The sequence below is a fragment of the Manduca sexta genome, chromosome 15 (assembly GCF_014839805.1).
Source record: "Manduca sexta isolate Smith_Timp_Sample1 chromosome 15, JHU_Msex_v1.0, whole genome shotgun sequence".
NCBI classification, from domain to species: Eukaryota; Metazoa; Arthropoda; class Insecta; order Lepidoptera; family Sphingidae; genus Manduca; species Manduca sexta.
Window position 1 is genome coordinate 12,845,161 of NC_051129.1, and position 16,405 is coordinate 12,861,565.

Below are 16,405 nucleotides of genomic sequence, written 5' to 3' on the forward strand. Positions count from 1 at the left end.
CTTTGATACATGTATATGCTATCATATATTTAGCAGTCGTGCTATATGTTTTTCGTACGGGCTTGGCAGTGACCCACCTTATGATAAATGGAGTAGGGTTCAGATTGAGTGGCGACTGACGAGAGATAATTATCCCTTGCCAGTCTACATAATAGGGAACCGGCATATGTTTGATTTTGTTCATTATTCTATATGTAATGGTTAATAATACGAAAAAGAAGCACTCCTGCGAAAACTGCATAAAAATTGGTTATAAAATGGGCTAGTAATTCATATTTCAAATATTGTAACGCGCAGAAGTGGGCGCGTTGTGGGGACATCGCTTCATCTCTTTCTTTCGCACGCGTCGTAATTTCCGATGACGTCAAATGTGGGTATTTCGCCCCTTTTCTTTTTCTTGTTAATTACCCCTTCCACCGACATTCCAAAACTTATAACTTGTTGATTTTTTACTCGATTTTAATAATTCCTTCAGTGTTATAATTTATACTAGCTTTTGCCCGCGGCTCCGCCCGCGTTATAAAGTTTTTCAGGCTAAAGTTTTCCGTTATAAAAGTAGTAGTTTCCCGGGAGCCTATGTTCTTCCCAGGGTCTCAAACTATCTCCATACCAAATTTCATCTTAATACGTTGGGTAGTATTTGAGTTTAACACGTTCTGGCAGACAGATGCAGCGGGGGACTTTGTTTTATATTATATTTTTTAGAACTTTTTAAGAGGAACAATCCCGTCATACATCATTGTTGCATAACTTTAACCGTTTACGCAGCGCACGCAACGGAAGCTCTCAAAACTAATAATTTTTCCTCGATTTGCAACATGTTTCATTACTGTTCCGCTCCTATTGGTCATAGCGTGATGATATATAGCCTATGGCACTCCACGAACAAAGGGCTATCCAACACAAAAAGAATTTTTCAGTTCGAACCAGTAGTTCCTGAGATAAGACATTACTGCTCCGCTCCTATTAGGTATAGCGTGATGATATATAGCCTATAGCACTCCACGAACAAAGGGCTATCCAACGCAAAAAGAATTTTTCAGTTTGGACCGGTAGTTCCTGAGATTAGCGCGTTCAAACAAACAAACAAACAAACAAACAAACTCTTCAGCTTTATATAATAGTAAGTATAGATAACGTAAATATTTCATAATAGTAAAGAACAAAAATGAGTCCGGTACCCTATTATGCCGTTCTATTTAAAACCTGATATAAAGTGTGTTCGGGGAACGCGACACATTTACGTGGGCCATTAGGGCAGGTTTTAAACCTTGTGTACACCGGTCGCTGTCTTAATGGATACATTTTATTATACTATAATGGAAAAATTACCCCACTGTACCTAATGTTAAGTAGAGAGGGGTTCAATAGAATTTCGACTGGTCGATTGACGACAGATGATTACTCCTCGGCAGTCGATACAATTATGTCGGCCTGTTAGAACCAGATATACATAGCCTAATTTCGGAACGCGACACACTTACATGAGCCACTATGGTGGGTTTTAACACATTGTATACGTTGGTCGCTATCCGGGCGGATATACAATATATCCTACCATCAGCTTAATGCGGTATTAATTAAAGCGATACTGGCGGACTCCAGAATAGGCATAAAATTCTCTTTAATAACATTTAATCAATCCTAAAACCCTCTTTAAAGACTGCAGAATGGTCACCCTACTTTAATGACATTTAATGAATGAGTGAAATTTATCCTCTCCAAAGACTGCAGAATGGCCACCCTACACCAACTGGGTCAATTACCGTCCCAAATGCATGTCAGGTAATCAAACAATTTGATAAGGTATCCGACAGATAACATCTGATAACCGGGTTACTGAGATGGTTGTTTTTACTGTATGTCTTATCAAATGTCTTATTATCTTTTAAGCTATATCAGGTAAATAAAAATATTCAAAAGATTAATATTTTCATAACTAGGATAGTCTCAAAGTGTTAAAATTATTTGTCAAATCGATTTAAATTTTGTCATTTTACTCAATATACCGCAAATGACTTCATTTCCAATAGGGTGATCTGGAAATATTTTGGGGGAAGTCCATGTTTAGATCATTACCTCTCGCTATCGACTCAATTAGGCCGCTAGTTGGAACCGGATGTGTATATACACAAGCTGAACCCGAAATGCGACTGCATTTCTTCTCACGATGTTATCCTTCATCTTTAAAACCAACCGTCATCGACATAGAATATACAGTTACTTACGAAAGTAACTACTTTTTAACAAAGGCTCTATACAGTGCGAGTAAGTATTAAGTGAAGCGGCGATAGCCTAGTTGGGTGTGGAACAGACTGCCAAGACGAATGTCCGCAGGTTCAAATCCCAAGGGCACACATCTCTGACTTTTCTAAAATCATGTGTGTATTCTTTGTGAATTTATCGTTCGCTTTAACGGTGAAGGAAAACATCGTGAGGAAACCTGCACATCTGAGAAGTTCTCTATAGAAATTTCGAAGGTGTGTGAAGTCTACCTATCCGCACTAGGCCAGCGTGGTGGACTAAGGCCTAATCCCTCTCAGTAGTAGAAGAGGCCCGTGCTCAGCAGTGGGCAAGTATATAATACAGGGCTGATATTATTATTATTATTATAAGTATTAAGTAAAGTGATTGACTTCTATCGGATCACAAAGATTAGCGTCAGTTACTGACTACAGTTAGATATATCAAAAGGGAAGATAATCCTGTGGTTAATTTAAACGGACGTTTTCCCAAATGAACAGAGGGGATTGAAAAAGCGGGCTAACCACAATAATTTTACGTTCAGTATTTTTCGTTTTAAAAATGTCTTCGTTACTGTGAATGCAGTGACATTAATCTGTTCCACACTTTTTCAATGCTTTACCTGCTTATTTTATCTTTTTTTTATTACTTTAAATGACGAGATAAACTTGCCCTTCGCCTAATGGTATTCCACTGCGCTCGCCATCCTGATGTATGAGATGTTAGGTCTTATTATATACAGTAGTTACACTGACTACTTCTGAGTGAGTGGCATCATTACAAGGTTCTATGTTATATTTTTGCATAGATTGATTTATACATATCACATGATTTTTTACTAAAAAAATCATATAATCCTGATAGAAGATAAATAAAGGTACCTTAAATTATTGCCTCTACCAATTTTTAGAAGATAATAATTTGAAATCTTACCATAAGTAAAAATTAATATAGGACTTTGTAGAGCGATATGTGTATTGTTTAACTCTACCACTTCCGAAAACAAAAAACAAACATGACGTCTTCATCCCCTGAGGGGTAGGCAGAGGTGCAACTTGGGTTATGACTTTTTCTCCTGAGTGTTTCGTAATGGTGCGATAGGGTGGAAATTTATATCGCCGCATCGGAAACAAATTCATCTCCAGGCTCTTACAAAATTTATTTGATTATACAATTATTTTGTTTCACTTATAAAGGTAGCTAGCTTTTACCCGCGATTCTGTCGGCGTGTAAAGGTATTTCCAGGATAAAAAATAGCCCATATCACTCAGAAGTAATATAACTTCATGTTACTGAATTTTCAAAATAAATTTAGGAGTACTAGAGATTAGCCCGTATAAAACTTCTAACAAACAACTCACATACATTTTTTATAATAATAATATAGAAGTAGAATTCTACTAAAATCCTCAAATGAATAATTACACACGTGAAGCCAGCCCCTGATACCAAACAGACTACGAAATCACATTGTATCAGACATTCTAAAACGGTTACATGTTAGGAGATAAAAAAATGTTTGCGCTATGACGAGATTTTGCGACATCATCTTGCGCAACCCGTTATTAATTGTTTAGGAATTTAATCAGAATCTTTTTTAGTTTATCTGGGGACTGTGAATAATTGTTTTATTCTTACTGTATTTGTCTTACAAAGAAGCTTCTGAAAATGCTGATGAATGAATTTGGAATTTAATTTATTTGTATAACATTGTTAGTACAGTATAATATTGAAGTTATTTGTGTAATAATTTAGGTAGAGATGTAAAAAGGATCACTGATAATTTACTTCCCATATTATGATAGATGACTCACACTAAACCACACTCAATTCCAATACAAGTTGCATAGAGTAACTCTCTATCTATAGACCCGAAACAAACTCGGCGAACCGAATATGCACTACCAACCGCTTCCGATATTAGACATTATGGCTGTAGGATCTAGGCAAACCACTATCCAATAACCGAACCACAGAATGAACAGGTGTCCCTAAGGAAACTATTGTAGATTGGATTTCGCAATCTATATTACAATATGTTGATTAAGGCGAAAATCCAATTTCATAGTAATCAGCATATGTAAGACACATGATGTTTACCATATCCCCTTCCAAACAAGCGTTGCTTCGTAGAATATGATTATAGTCTCTGGGAATACAAACGCTAGTGTGCTCGAAGACCAAATTGTTTTCGTTGCAAATTTTTAATGTGGATAATGAATAAGAAATTTCAGTTGAAATGCATTAAAAGAATGTAATTTAAAATTAACATTGTAAAATACAATATGGCCGGCAAGACGTTAGGCATATTCTCATATATTTTTTTAGTCGTCTTACTCCATGGTAATTACAAAGAAAATTAAGGCCATTGAACAGACAGGAATACTTATACTACACAATAATAATAAAATAAATCTCTACCACCGCAAAAAACATTGAAACCCCAGTAGCCTATGACTACCAGTAACTTCAACAATTTGTAATCAGATAACAAAAATAAAGGGACAGAATTGTCCAAAATTTATTTTTCAGAATTATTGTTTACATAAAATTAAATCGAGTTGGGTCTCTATGGTCGGTTTATTTACTAAACGCCGTTGTAGAGTCTCATAATTGAATTAAGCTTTGCCTTTGTTTAGGACCTCAGTGTCTAGCGAAACGAACTTTTCTGAAGTACCTATTTTGTCAATTTGTTTCAGTGTGATTTTTTTAAAATGAAAATAATTTAGTCGCTCTCCAATTTTAAAACGAATTAGAGATCAAGTTAGATTTTTTTAAAGCTCAATTGATATATCCTTTGCATGTTGTCTCGGATCAATTATTAATCGCTCATTCTAGTGCAAATTTTATTTACAAATAAATAATTACGGGCTAATGAAATCCGGTAGACCACAAGATATGACAATCCTAGCCTGACCAAACACAAAACTGTTTCCAAACACGTACCATTTAAGACGTGTCTATCCTACTTAGCTGTTCTTGTTATTAAGTAAAATTTTTTGCTCTATTTATGCAATTAATATACTTAAACTTTACTATATTTTTTGCATTAACCTAATCCAACTTTTTATACACTTCTATGCTCTATCGGTATAACAATATCCATTAGACCATAAACAAAACAAGTGAATTGCAAAAAAGCAATAAAACGATAGACGCGAACAAAGAACTCTACACATATAATAAAAACAGTGAAGCAATATAATCCAACAGCTTCTACTAAACCTACATCGTATTTCTTGGAGTAGAAATCGCGTTTTACATTTTTCTGGAATCTTCACTAATCGTTGATGTCTCATCCTGTCCCAGTGACCGTCCTGAGCCGAGACCCGTTAGTGGGTTGCCCTCGGCATTGTCCCTTAATTTTGAAGGGTTTCGAGTGCCTAAAGCGATCACTCGAAAGTTCGGTGTGTTTCCACAAGCAGGCCCTGCCAGACTAACAAACGTTTAGTCAAATTAAAAAAGGCCTATTTATAATTCAAGACATGTTCTACTTATATGCTAAATTTCATCCAAATTCATTCAATGGTTCATCCGTACGCTTACGAACATTCAAATATCCAATCAACAAAGTACCACATATAGTTTTATAGGTATAGTTGATGCAACTGCGCGTAGTGTTGTAACTAGAGATCGATGAACTTACTATCAAAGTGTTGCACATAAAAACGTTGCGACCATCCGAATGTCAATGAAATATTTGATAGATAAAATGATTGATGAGTTGTGAAGCGAGTGATTTTGTAAGTTCGTTTTATTGCTATTTGTGTTGTGTTAAGGAAGATTTTAATTGCATTGAGATCCTTAAGCTAAATGTAAAGAGATAATCTAAAAGAGTTTAAGCAACTATCGAAATATATATCTCTCGCTCGTTGACGTTTCACTTTGATTGGCTGAATTCATCGCAATCTAGAGACGGCATTCTGTCAGAAAGTATATAAAAATGTAATGTAACGTCTTTTTCCTTCCCGAGGTTAGGCAGAGATGTATCGCACTTGCATCTGTAAGATTTTATGTAGAATACAAGGAAGTTTTCATATTTCACCGAACTTAATTCCAGAATCTGAGAAAAATATTTACATCATTTTACCCGACAAGATTTTCGACAGGTGGATAATACAATAATACCGTAAAATATTATGTTGTGCTAAAAATACGAAGCCTCGCCGATAGTTTACTTATATTTGCATATAAACAACTTGAGGTGATGATGTCGTTTTTGTATTTCGTTGAACATTCAATTGCATCTATTAACACTTTTTACCTAACGACGTCATAAGGATTATGTCTAATAACACAAGTCTAATTTGTGTGATTTTGACAATCAGAATTGGTAAACAAGCACCATAAAATAATATAGTAAAAACCGGTTATAACGACATCCGTTACAACGATGTATCGGTTATAAAAAACGAATTGGCGAGTTTCCGACCGAATCTTGATATAAACAAACCATATAATAATGACACTTCAGAAACAGACTATTTATTACTGGTAAAATATTATTTTGATCCTTATTTCTAGCTTTTATTTAACTTGCAATGTTTGTACGTCAGGATCAAGTTACTTAATTATTAAATTATCTACAAAAAAAAAACGAGACAAGCTTTTGTCTCTACATACTATAAAACAAAGAGTGATTCAATTTAAAGATATTTTCCTCTTAATTTATCTTCTATCTATACTTATAATAAATCTGTAGAGAGGTCAATTCTGTACATGAAATATATTTCCAAAATAACTATCAGGGGTTGATTAGGGATCGATACTGATGCCAAAAATGCAATTAGTAAATTTTTTGTCTGTCTGTCTGTCTGTCTGTCTGTCTGTCTGTATAACCGTTATAGAAACAAAACCTACTCGACGGATTTTAACGAAACTTGGTTCAATTATTTGTCATACTCCTGTGCTGGTTATAGTTTACTTTTCATCATGCTACAATTAATAGGAGCAGAGCAGTGAAGGGAAATGTTGGGAAAACGGGAGAAGTTACTCCATTTTTTAAAGCTTCTGTCGCATGTGCAACCTTAATGGTTAAAGCTACACAGAAATCATGTATGACGGAAATGTTCTCCTTAAAATTATGTAAAAAATATCCCACGACAGTATATGTCTATCTTTTATGGTTGACTCACAATAACACGTGTAACTCCCGATAGCTTAGCAGTTCGAAGCTTTCTCATTATATTTGTCTACTCTTACGTTTATAACACTCTCAGTCATCCCTAATTAAAAATGTTAACATTATTAAATATTCCATAAAAAAGAATCATAGAAATTGGTATAGAAACACCAAAGTTATACATGAAATACGCTAATAATAAGCCATCATGCGTGAATACTGAATCATGCTATAAGGATTATTTTTGTATATATATAAGGTCGCGAACGCACGGGCAGGCGGCTTGCTTGGCACCTAGAGGCTAGCGAATCACCTAGCGAGTAGCTTCGTAAAACGAACATTCTCGAACGTTCGCGACCGGCTCCATTTTTGAAGTCCGAAATCCACGCGGGCGAAGCTGCGAGCGGAAGCTAGTAATTAATAAAAATTTGCTTTAAAAGAAAATTACTATTACTATTTATAATGTAAGTAGCTATGATGGTATAAGAAGGATCTATTTTATTATTGAAATTTCAATTTTTTTTCTGATCTTTTATCATTTTAGACTAATTATTCTTAATTACCATTTTGTTTACAAACGAGTCCACACGCATAATCAAATGTTTATTTTAGTGTAAAAAAATAGTATCGCTTATAACGACTCTCGGATATAGCGACTAGATTAGATGGTCCCTCCAATATCGTTATAACCGGATTTCATTGTATATTAATGGGATATTAGAAAAAAAAATCAAGGTTATTAATATCGGAAATATCATCGTTTATATATCTCAGTTTTTTTCATTAATTGGTATAAAAAACTTTGAAAGGCTACATAAAAAGTTCAACGCTATATTTAGCCCAATGATTTTTATGCAATAAATATAAATAATAATGTTGTATACTTTGTTACAAAAAATACTATGTCGGTAGGTGTTTTTGTATGTTTCTTTTATTACAATTTGTCATAAGACTTTTTAATTAATTTAAAACATATAATTTCGTTTTATATTTAGTAGCAATTCAAAATGATAGAGCTAATCTAGTTGAGTATATTATTTACAATAATAATCCAAATTTATCGACTCGACTGACTTCTTACAGAAAAACAACGCCAAATAGCAGTTTTAGTACCTACTTGTTCTTTTATGACTACTGACATTAATTACTATTCGCTAATAAAACTACACAAATCCACTTGTCTTCTCAATTTCCATCCTACCTTAACACACACTCAGGTCTTTTTTACCTAATGGGTAGGAAGAGACGTAACTGTTGCATCCACTTTCCACCGTATGTATTTCTAGGATAAGAGTCTATCGCCATATCGGGCACTAATTCTAGACTCCGGAGTCATACTAAATAGAAAAACTCAATATTACAGCCGGACACGGGATCGAACCCGAGACTTCAACACTGCAGTCGTACCGTAATATAACTATACCACTGAAGCACCAGTACTTCAATAATAAAGCACTAGTTTCCTCAGGATATGATGACATTTATATACAAGCCCTCATCTCTATCAGACGCTCTTTACTTACATCTTATTATAAAAAGCTCAAACGTTTGTTGAATGTTTTTTTTTATATTACCTAGGCAAAGTGGCTTTACTACACCTGATGTTGAACAAAAAAAAACCTATAGAAAGTGCTGACCCTAAAGATACAAGCGTGTTATATGATTTTGATTGAAAATTATAGATGATACAACGTCAAACATTTTGTCTAGCATCCATAGGACTAGAAATTATTATTAGGTCGTATCTACGACCTGACTTATATATGAAAACAAGTTACCAAAAAATACCCGGACCTTCGAGTCGTAGATAAAATAAATGCAAAACATTTTTATTTGTATTAGCTTTTATATACTGCAGGAGCTGTTTTAATATTGTTTATACGTAGGATTAAACAATAATCTCACGACTGTACTTGAAGTGTTAGTAAGTAAGTTAAATTGTTAGGTAAAATTAACAAAAAAAAAAATAACATTACCAGTTGGGAATGCAACGGCCTGCCGAGATGATTTTCCGCAGGTTCAAAACCAAAGGCACACCTCTGACTTTTCAAAGACAGGTATGTATTGTTTATTAGATATCATTTGCTTTAAAGGTATAAAACATATTGTAAGGAACCCTACGTACTAGAGAATTCTCTAAAAATAATTTCGAGGCTATGTTAAGTCTGCCAATCTGCACTTGGATCATGGACGGAAGCCTAAACCCTTTTAGTAGTAGGAAGTCCGCGACCAGCAGGGAGACAGTATATAATTAATAATACAGTGCTGATATTATTATTAGAGTTTCAACAGTTCGCTCTTACTATATTGGAGACACATTCTAATATAGGTGTTTTCGGTACTAAAAACTCTGCTACGCCACGTTTCTATTAGTTAAATAAATTATCTATTAAGTCCAGGTAAAAGAAAAACAAAAATATTAATATCTCTTATCGGTCATAATTGTCTGGTAATTCGTTCGTATATAATAACGTAATACTATATCTTTGTGTGACTTTTTTATGTTTATGAACTACCGCTACGAACCTTGCGGTTCCGAGTTCATTTGCCCAGACGGGAACAATTCGACGATGAACATATTTTTTTGGAAAATTCAATTTCCCATACAATGTTTGATCTTACCTTCGAAAAAAGTTTGGGATTGGAATTTACTCCCTCTGGAAAAATTTAGAAGACGTCTATATTAAGTCGTCTGTATTTGTGTAGCTGATGATTACTATAACTGTAAGTTCCTGGGTCAAAAAATGGGACTAAAATTAGTTTAATTAACTGTAGGGGCACGGTTAAAGCTCTACCTACCCCTTTAAAACCAAGATTCATCAAATCGAAGTCGAATAACTTAGGAAAAACATTTGCAATCGTATTTTTTATTATATAATAATGTTCTAGCTCTTTTTAATCAAAAGGTCAAGAATTGATAACAATGTTTATATACATTTGATTATTAGGATGTTATCTCGATTAATTACGCAATAGTATTAAATCGACCAGCCGTTCATTTATATTAAAATTTTCTTTATTAACTTCTATTCTTGAATTCTTATTACACGTGTTATTTTTTTTATTTCTACGACATAAATTTATCCCCTTAATGTGATATTTCAGCTTTAATTATATAAATTAATTATTATTTAATTATTAAATTGCATTAAAGGTGAGTTTCAAATCTATCACGATATTAACATCATAAAAGAATGACTCATAATTCGCTAATTACACTTTCAACAAACTAAAAAACAAATGACCCAGTTAAACGGTAAACAAAGATTCCCCCTGATTCACCGCACGCAACGCGCTGTGTAGACGCCATTAGTACGTCGCATCGACTCGCGCGCACCCGTGCTCATGTGTTGAGTGTTGTGCAGTGTTGTGGTGTGATAATGTTTCCAAGAATACAAGGATTGGTGAGTTTAATTTTTATTTATTTGGTGAATTTAGTGAGTCTATGAAAATATTAAAATAAAGGTGATTTAATATTTTTTTAAATAGTGTTCCGGTAGTTATACTTAAATTTTACGAGAGAAGTGAATAAAAATGTTACTTAAAAATGAAATATTACTCAACAATCAACGAGTAACTACAAATTAATTTATTAAACATACATTTCGTTTCATTACGAAAACTTCTTAATAATAATAATTTCTAAAACTAGTAAGTAGATTTCTATAATAATTAGCTCGTTAAATCTCTATCACCGTATAGAGAACAATGAAAATTAGTATCTGACCTAATTATTGAAAGCATAATAATGCAGTGCACGTCTACAAGATTTCACCTCAGAGGCACGTCCGACTAAAGTAAGTCGACTATCATAGTTCCTCAGGGTAGAGACCCTCGGGTTTAGATTTGATATATGATGAGCGTGATGTGGGTCCTAAATTAGTCTTATAACCTTGGAAACTTAAAGGGTTTATTGTATAGTTAAAGTTAACTTGTTGTTGGTAGAGTAATAAGTTTTGTAAGTACTAAAGGAGAATAATCTCTATGTTACGATTTGTATATTTTTATATAAAGTTTATACTTTTTTACTTACACAAGTAGACAAAGAGGCAACTAGACAATGCATACTTCTAGTTATACTTAAGTAAAACTATAGTTAACTCACGTGACTACTATAACTAAACACGGTGAAAATAAACAATCTATTAAAAAGCAATTTACTAGAAAGTAAAATCAGTTAAATGATTAAAACCGAAAGCGATTATACTTCACTATTTAAATTACTTTAAGCATTTTCTGTGGAAGTTAAGATATTAAATAATATGTTTTAATTCACCACGTGACATTTCGACTATACAACAAGAAGCCAATACTAACGCTGAGCAATATGCAATAATAATTAATAACACGTGTTTTTAAACATAATTTGCTCAATCAGAGAATACGATTCACTAAATCATGACCGCAAAAGGTTACATAAGTATATATTTTCTATAAAATCACGTTCTATGAGGATAAAGTACGTGGTATTTACGAAGCATAATTGACGTAAAACTATTTGGGTAATTTGTTTTAATTCCTTTTCCTTTGTACTCAGTGATGTTGTGTGTGGTTATTTTTGTTATTATCCTTCTCTATATTTGATTTTTATAACTCCAGTAGAGCTTATATCGTAAAAAAAATATTATTGTTACACATTATTGGACCTAGTTGTAATGTAATAACTACTGGATATCCCAGTTATAATTAAACGAAAAAACTACATCTAAATGATCAGATAATTTAATTTACCGTTTTTATATTTGATTTCATAAACTCAAGTAGAGTTCAGCTCGTGAAAACTACATCAAAATCGGTTCAGCATTTTTTTTTTCAAATAAACACACAGGCTCGTATTATGTAAAAGTATTTATAAATATTATTGTTATTCAATGTCGCTACAGTGCTACGATTTTAAAGTTAATGTTGTGTCCCTTCATAAAGGTATTATTAACCATTAGATAAAGTAATGAAACTTAACCCTTGTATTATTATTAACAATGGATTTTATACAGTCATGCTTTATATACAATTTCAAGGAACAACTTCTATTCTTAGGATTTTTAACAATAGATTTAACAAATTCAGTTTATAAACAATAAGCAGTTTTAACTGTTTTCTTTATTCATTGTTATATTTCAGGTTTGAAATCAGTAACTTTAACTTTGAATCTTAATCCCTTTAGTTAATGATTGTTATATTTAAAAAAAAGGTTATTTCAATAGAATAGAAAGGTACATAATATTTTACGCTAATTCTTGAACTAAAGACATACAGTCTTACTTATAAACTTGTTTTAGCGTTAAGAGATGGTTAAGAATTGCTTAAATAGCTGTCAAAAACATTTCCGGTTTCCTAGTTTAAACCTTATTAAGAGGCAAGATGGCGGGAATTGACTTCCAGCTGATCAAGTAAATTTGTATTTTAACTAAGCATAGCTTTGCGATTTTTTTATAAGTAAGTCTGATAGAGAATTACAAACAATAGGTGTGTCGGGGGCTCGGTTTGAATCCGCGACCTTCTCGGTATTGTACTTCTAACACTATAACAATTGAAACATATTTCAGGTACCTCAAACACATGCACAAATACATCTAATCTTGCTCATGGGTACCATGTTCTTGGAATAATAAATTCGCAGAATTGAACCCGAAACGTCTTATTACTTAGTCACTGACTAAATTGAGTCATAACTCGTAACTGACTCAAGCAGGATGTGAAAGCGTAATAACATGAAGTCTAAATAACTATGAGGTCTATTTTCTTTTTTAGTCTTAGAAATGCATAAATACGTTGGCGGGAAAAGGACAGTATTAAAAGTAATATTAAGTCTGGTAATTGTAGCCAGTGTAACTACTCAGGATGGCGAGTGCAGTGGAATGCCAAACAATACTTTATAATTCATGGTGTTTGATGGTGTTCCTACTGTTTATGGGCGATCGTATCGCTTACCTTAGGCGAAGGGCCAACTCTTCCCGTCGTTTAAAGCAATAAACCAATTATATTATTTAAGCTGATCGATTTTTTTCATTTAGCTGTTGACGGTCAGATCTACGCAAATAAAATTCGCAAATAATTTTATTCAATGTAGAACATTCGCGTAAACATAAGAAATCATTAAGTGGTAATATTTTTAGCGCTTTTCCTCGCATGCTACATCGCTTATCGCGTTCGTATATCTAAAAATCAATGACGTAGTTATGCCACTTCCGAGATAGAGCAAGAAGATATGCATCGCTGTTAGCGAGTTATAAAAGTAGATTCTGATCATTTATAATTTATTTTCTTTATGTTGTTTAAGACCTGTTCCACAACTTAAATGTTTCTCACATTAATGTATAAGTTAAGCAAATACATAAATCACACTGTAATCTATGCTCCCAAATAAATGGTAATAAAATATGTAGGTACTATACTAGCCATTAAATACGATATCTGTCAAATAATATGTATTTGAAACTCATTAAAAATGACCTTAGTTTATTATTGAGTCTAGATTGTATGGTGCCTGCGCTAGTTCTGACGTCTACGTGATCTATCACTTCTTTGAGGTTATGTTAGTAAGTGCTGTGGGACTGGTGGTCTCATGTTTCGACTCCTATTTTGAGCACTTTGTAAGATTTTCTGACACGATGTATGGCTGGAACCCCTAAAAACTAAGGCAAATCTGCAAGAAATAGTTAGGCCCACATGAGAGTAAAGCACGAGTAAGAACTACCACACATCCCCGAAGGGCATGCAGAGTCGCAACCAAGGCACCCACTTTTCGCCAAATGTTTTCTGTCCCATGATGTGATAGGGGGCGAGCCTATCGCCATATCGAGCACAAATTCCAGACACCAGACTGATACTGAGCAGAAAAACTCAAATCAATTTGCCCAACCCGGGATTCGACCTCAGAGCAGTGACGTATAATCAGAACTATTATAGATAGTATATTTAGTTTCGTAGGCAATAACAAGACTTTATACCAGACTGCCAATTTAAATGTTGTTTACTACAAAAACTGGATTATATTTCGTTCTTATACTTATGACGTACCAAACAGTTTAACGTGTTATTTAAATGCCCCTATCTCCCCTCTCCCACTCGCCCATAAACATAGGACATGATATTTTTAAATGCGTGTGCGATACGCCTCTGCCTACCCCTAAAATAAAAAGGGCGTGATGTGACTTGAATATGAGAACTAACTGGTTCGTTCTCCCAAAAGGTATTTCAGATTTTTCGATTCTCAATTTTAATTCACATTTGGCAATTGAAAGTATGTCAAATTATCAAGTGAGATAATGCACTATATTTTATAATTGTTTAGATATCGCGACATATCAATCCCAAATTGTTTTAATGTTGTTTGGTTTTTATATTTTTTTTGTTATTCTTCTTGTAGTGCCTCTCCAACTTGTCAAGATTGGCTTTCAGCTTATGATAATAAATCTAATGTATATAGCTATTATTAAAATAGATATAATGTATTGCAACAGCGTCCTAATATATTATCTTCACCTTAGTTATCCTTGTAAAACACCTGACATAAGAATTTACGTTCTAACATTATTTGTTTCACGTCTAGATAGACATTGGCGGAGTTAATGTAAACGTGTTAAAAACTTACTTGAAACGATTATTGACAGCACAATAATATCTATATATTTTCGATGATTTTTTTTCGTAACTATTTATTTGAGCTTTACTTGTCCATCTAGATATCCAGTTGTCTAGTGACGCACAAAGTCCTTTTAAAGCGCTTTAGCAAGGATATTACAAGATTATGCATCTAGACGTATAATATCTAGGGCCACAATCGACGCAGTTGTTTTACATTAAAAACACTTTTATCACTTGTAATTAAACGCACGCATGCGATTGTCCGTCTTTGTTATAATGTAGATTTTTTTATTACACCACAATTACTTTTTTTTATTCTATTTGTTTTGTGCTGCGGACAATGTTGGTTCGTATTCGGGTAAGATTTTTTTTTTATTAATTTTAATTTATAATAAAATATTAAAAAAAAGTTTTTAAAAATTGTGAAGTGATTTTGAAAGTCATTAACGCTACTGTGCGTCCATTGATTTACGCAATATTTTAATTATTACTAGATAGGGACTTTATTTTATTTTCCCGCGACTCTTCATCTAGGTTGTACAAAAACAAAATAAATATTTACATTGTAATACCCAAAAGATCTTAGCTAAAGTAGGATATTGATAATTTCGTTTTCTATGGTATTTTTGTTATCCAAGCTATTTCCTACAAAGCGAGCGTTGCAATGTAATTTTTTTTATCACGCTTCCAATGACGTCAATAAACGTTTTTCGGAAATGCAAACCGGTTTCATTGATATCAAAACATGTTAAAGTTCAAATTAAAAGTCACTCTAACATGTTACATCGTAGAATAAAAATAATTGGAAAACCGGTAAACGTGTTAGTAATCCTCAGTTGATAGCTAACAGTGGACAGTTATACGATGTCAATACTAGTTTTTTGTTAGCAATATTTAGCCGGAATTGTTTATTTATTAAAATATTACGTAAATAGGTATTTTTTTTATTTTTAAACAACATTTGCTGTTTTGTCAAAACTGGGAATTTTATTTTTTATTTACTTTCTCCTCAACTAATTATTATATAGTATTTGTATATTTTGATATTATACATTAAACTATCTATACTATCAAAAACTATTACGCCTCCAAGGCTTTATTTATGGCAAAATCTATCAAAAACAGTTCAGCTGTTCTAACATGCGCTGACTAAGAACATATACTTTTGTTTTGTTACAGCTTATTGGTTTCGCATTTGAAATAATTAAATAATTTGGGTAGGCGGGTAATTCTCTACGATATTAACACACTTATCTACAATCAGCTTGAAGTCGTTACGAATTAATTGGCAAAATCATTCAAGATACATTACCATACATTTTAATATATCGTGAGGCCGTAAGAGGTTTATCCTTGGCATATAAAAAAACGTTAAAACATTTTTTGTTAAACTTACATTTATATTTTGCAATTTAATAGTTTTATCTCGACGGATTACGGATGAAAATATGT

General features: G+C 33.1%; 2 protein-coding genes across 4 annotated transcripts in view; one reads left to right on the forward strand and one right to left on the reverse strand.

The window, feature by feature from the left end:
- Positions 1-16,405, reverse strand: part of LOC115452886 (adenylate cyclase type 2) — a 210,285-nt gene that overhangs the window by 53,892 nt on the left and 139,988 nt on the right. The gene's annotated exons all lie outside the window — the stretch shown is intronic.
- The window catches only part of LOC115453596 (E3 ubiquitin-protein ligase SINA-like 11), a 48,425-nt gene continuing 42,650 nt past the window's right edge, over positions 10,631-16,405 (forward strand). Inside the window, exon 1 of one of the 2 annotated variants that reach the window (XM_037438850.1) lies at positions 10,631-10,770. In XM_037438850.1, the coding sequence (XP_037294747.1) occupies positions 10,747-10,770 (24 nt within the window). In that variant the 5' untranslated portion in view covers positions 10,631-10,746. Of the gene's footprint in view, positions 10,771-15,168; positions 15,312-16,405 lie in introns of those variants that run through there. The other variant, XM_037438851.1, reaches the window with a different exon arrangement.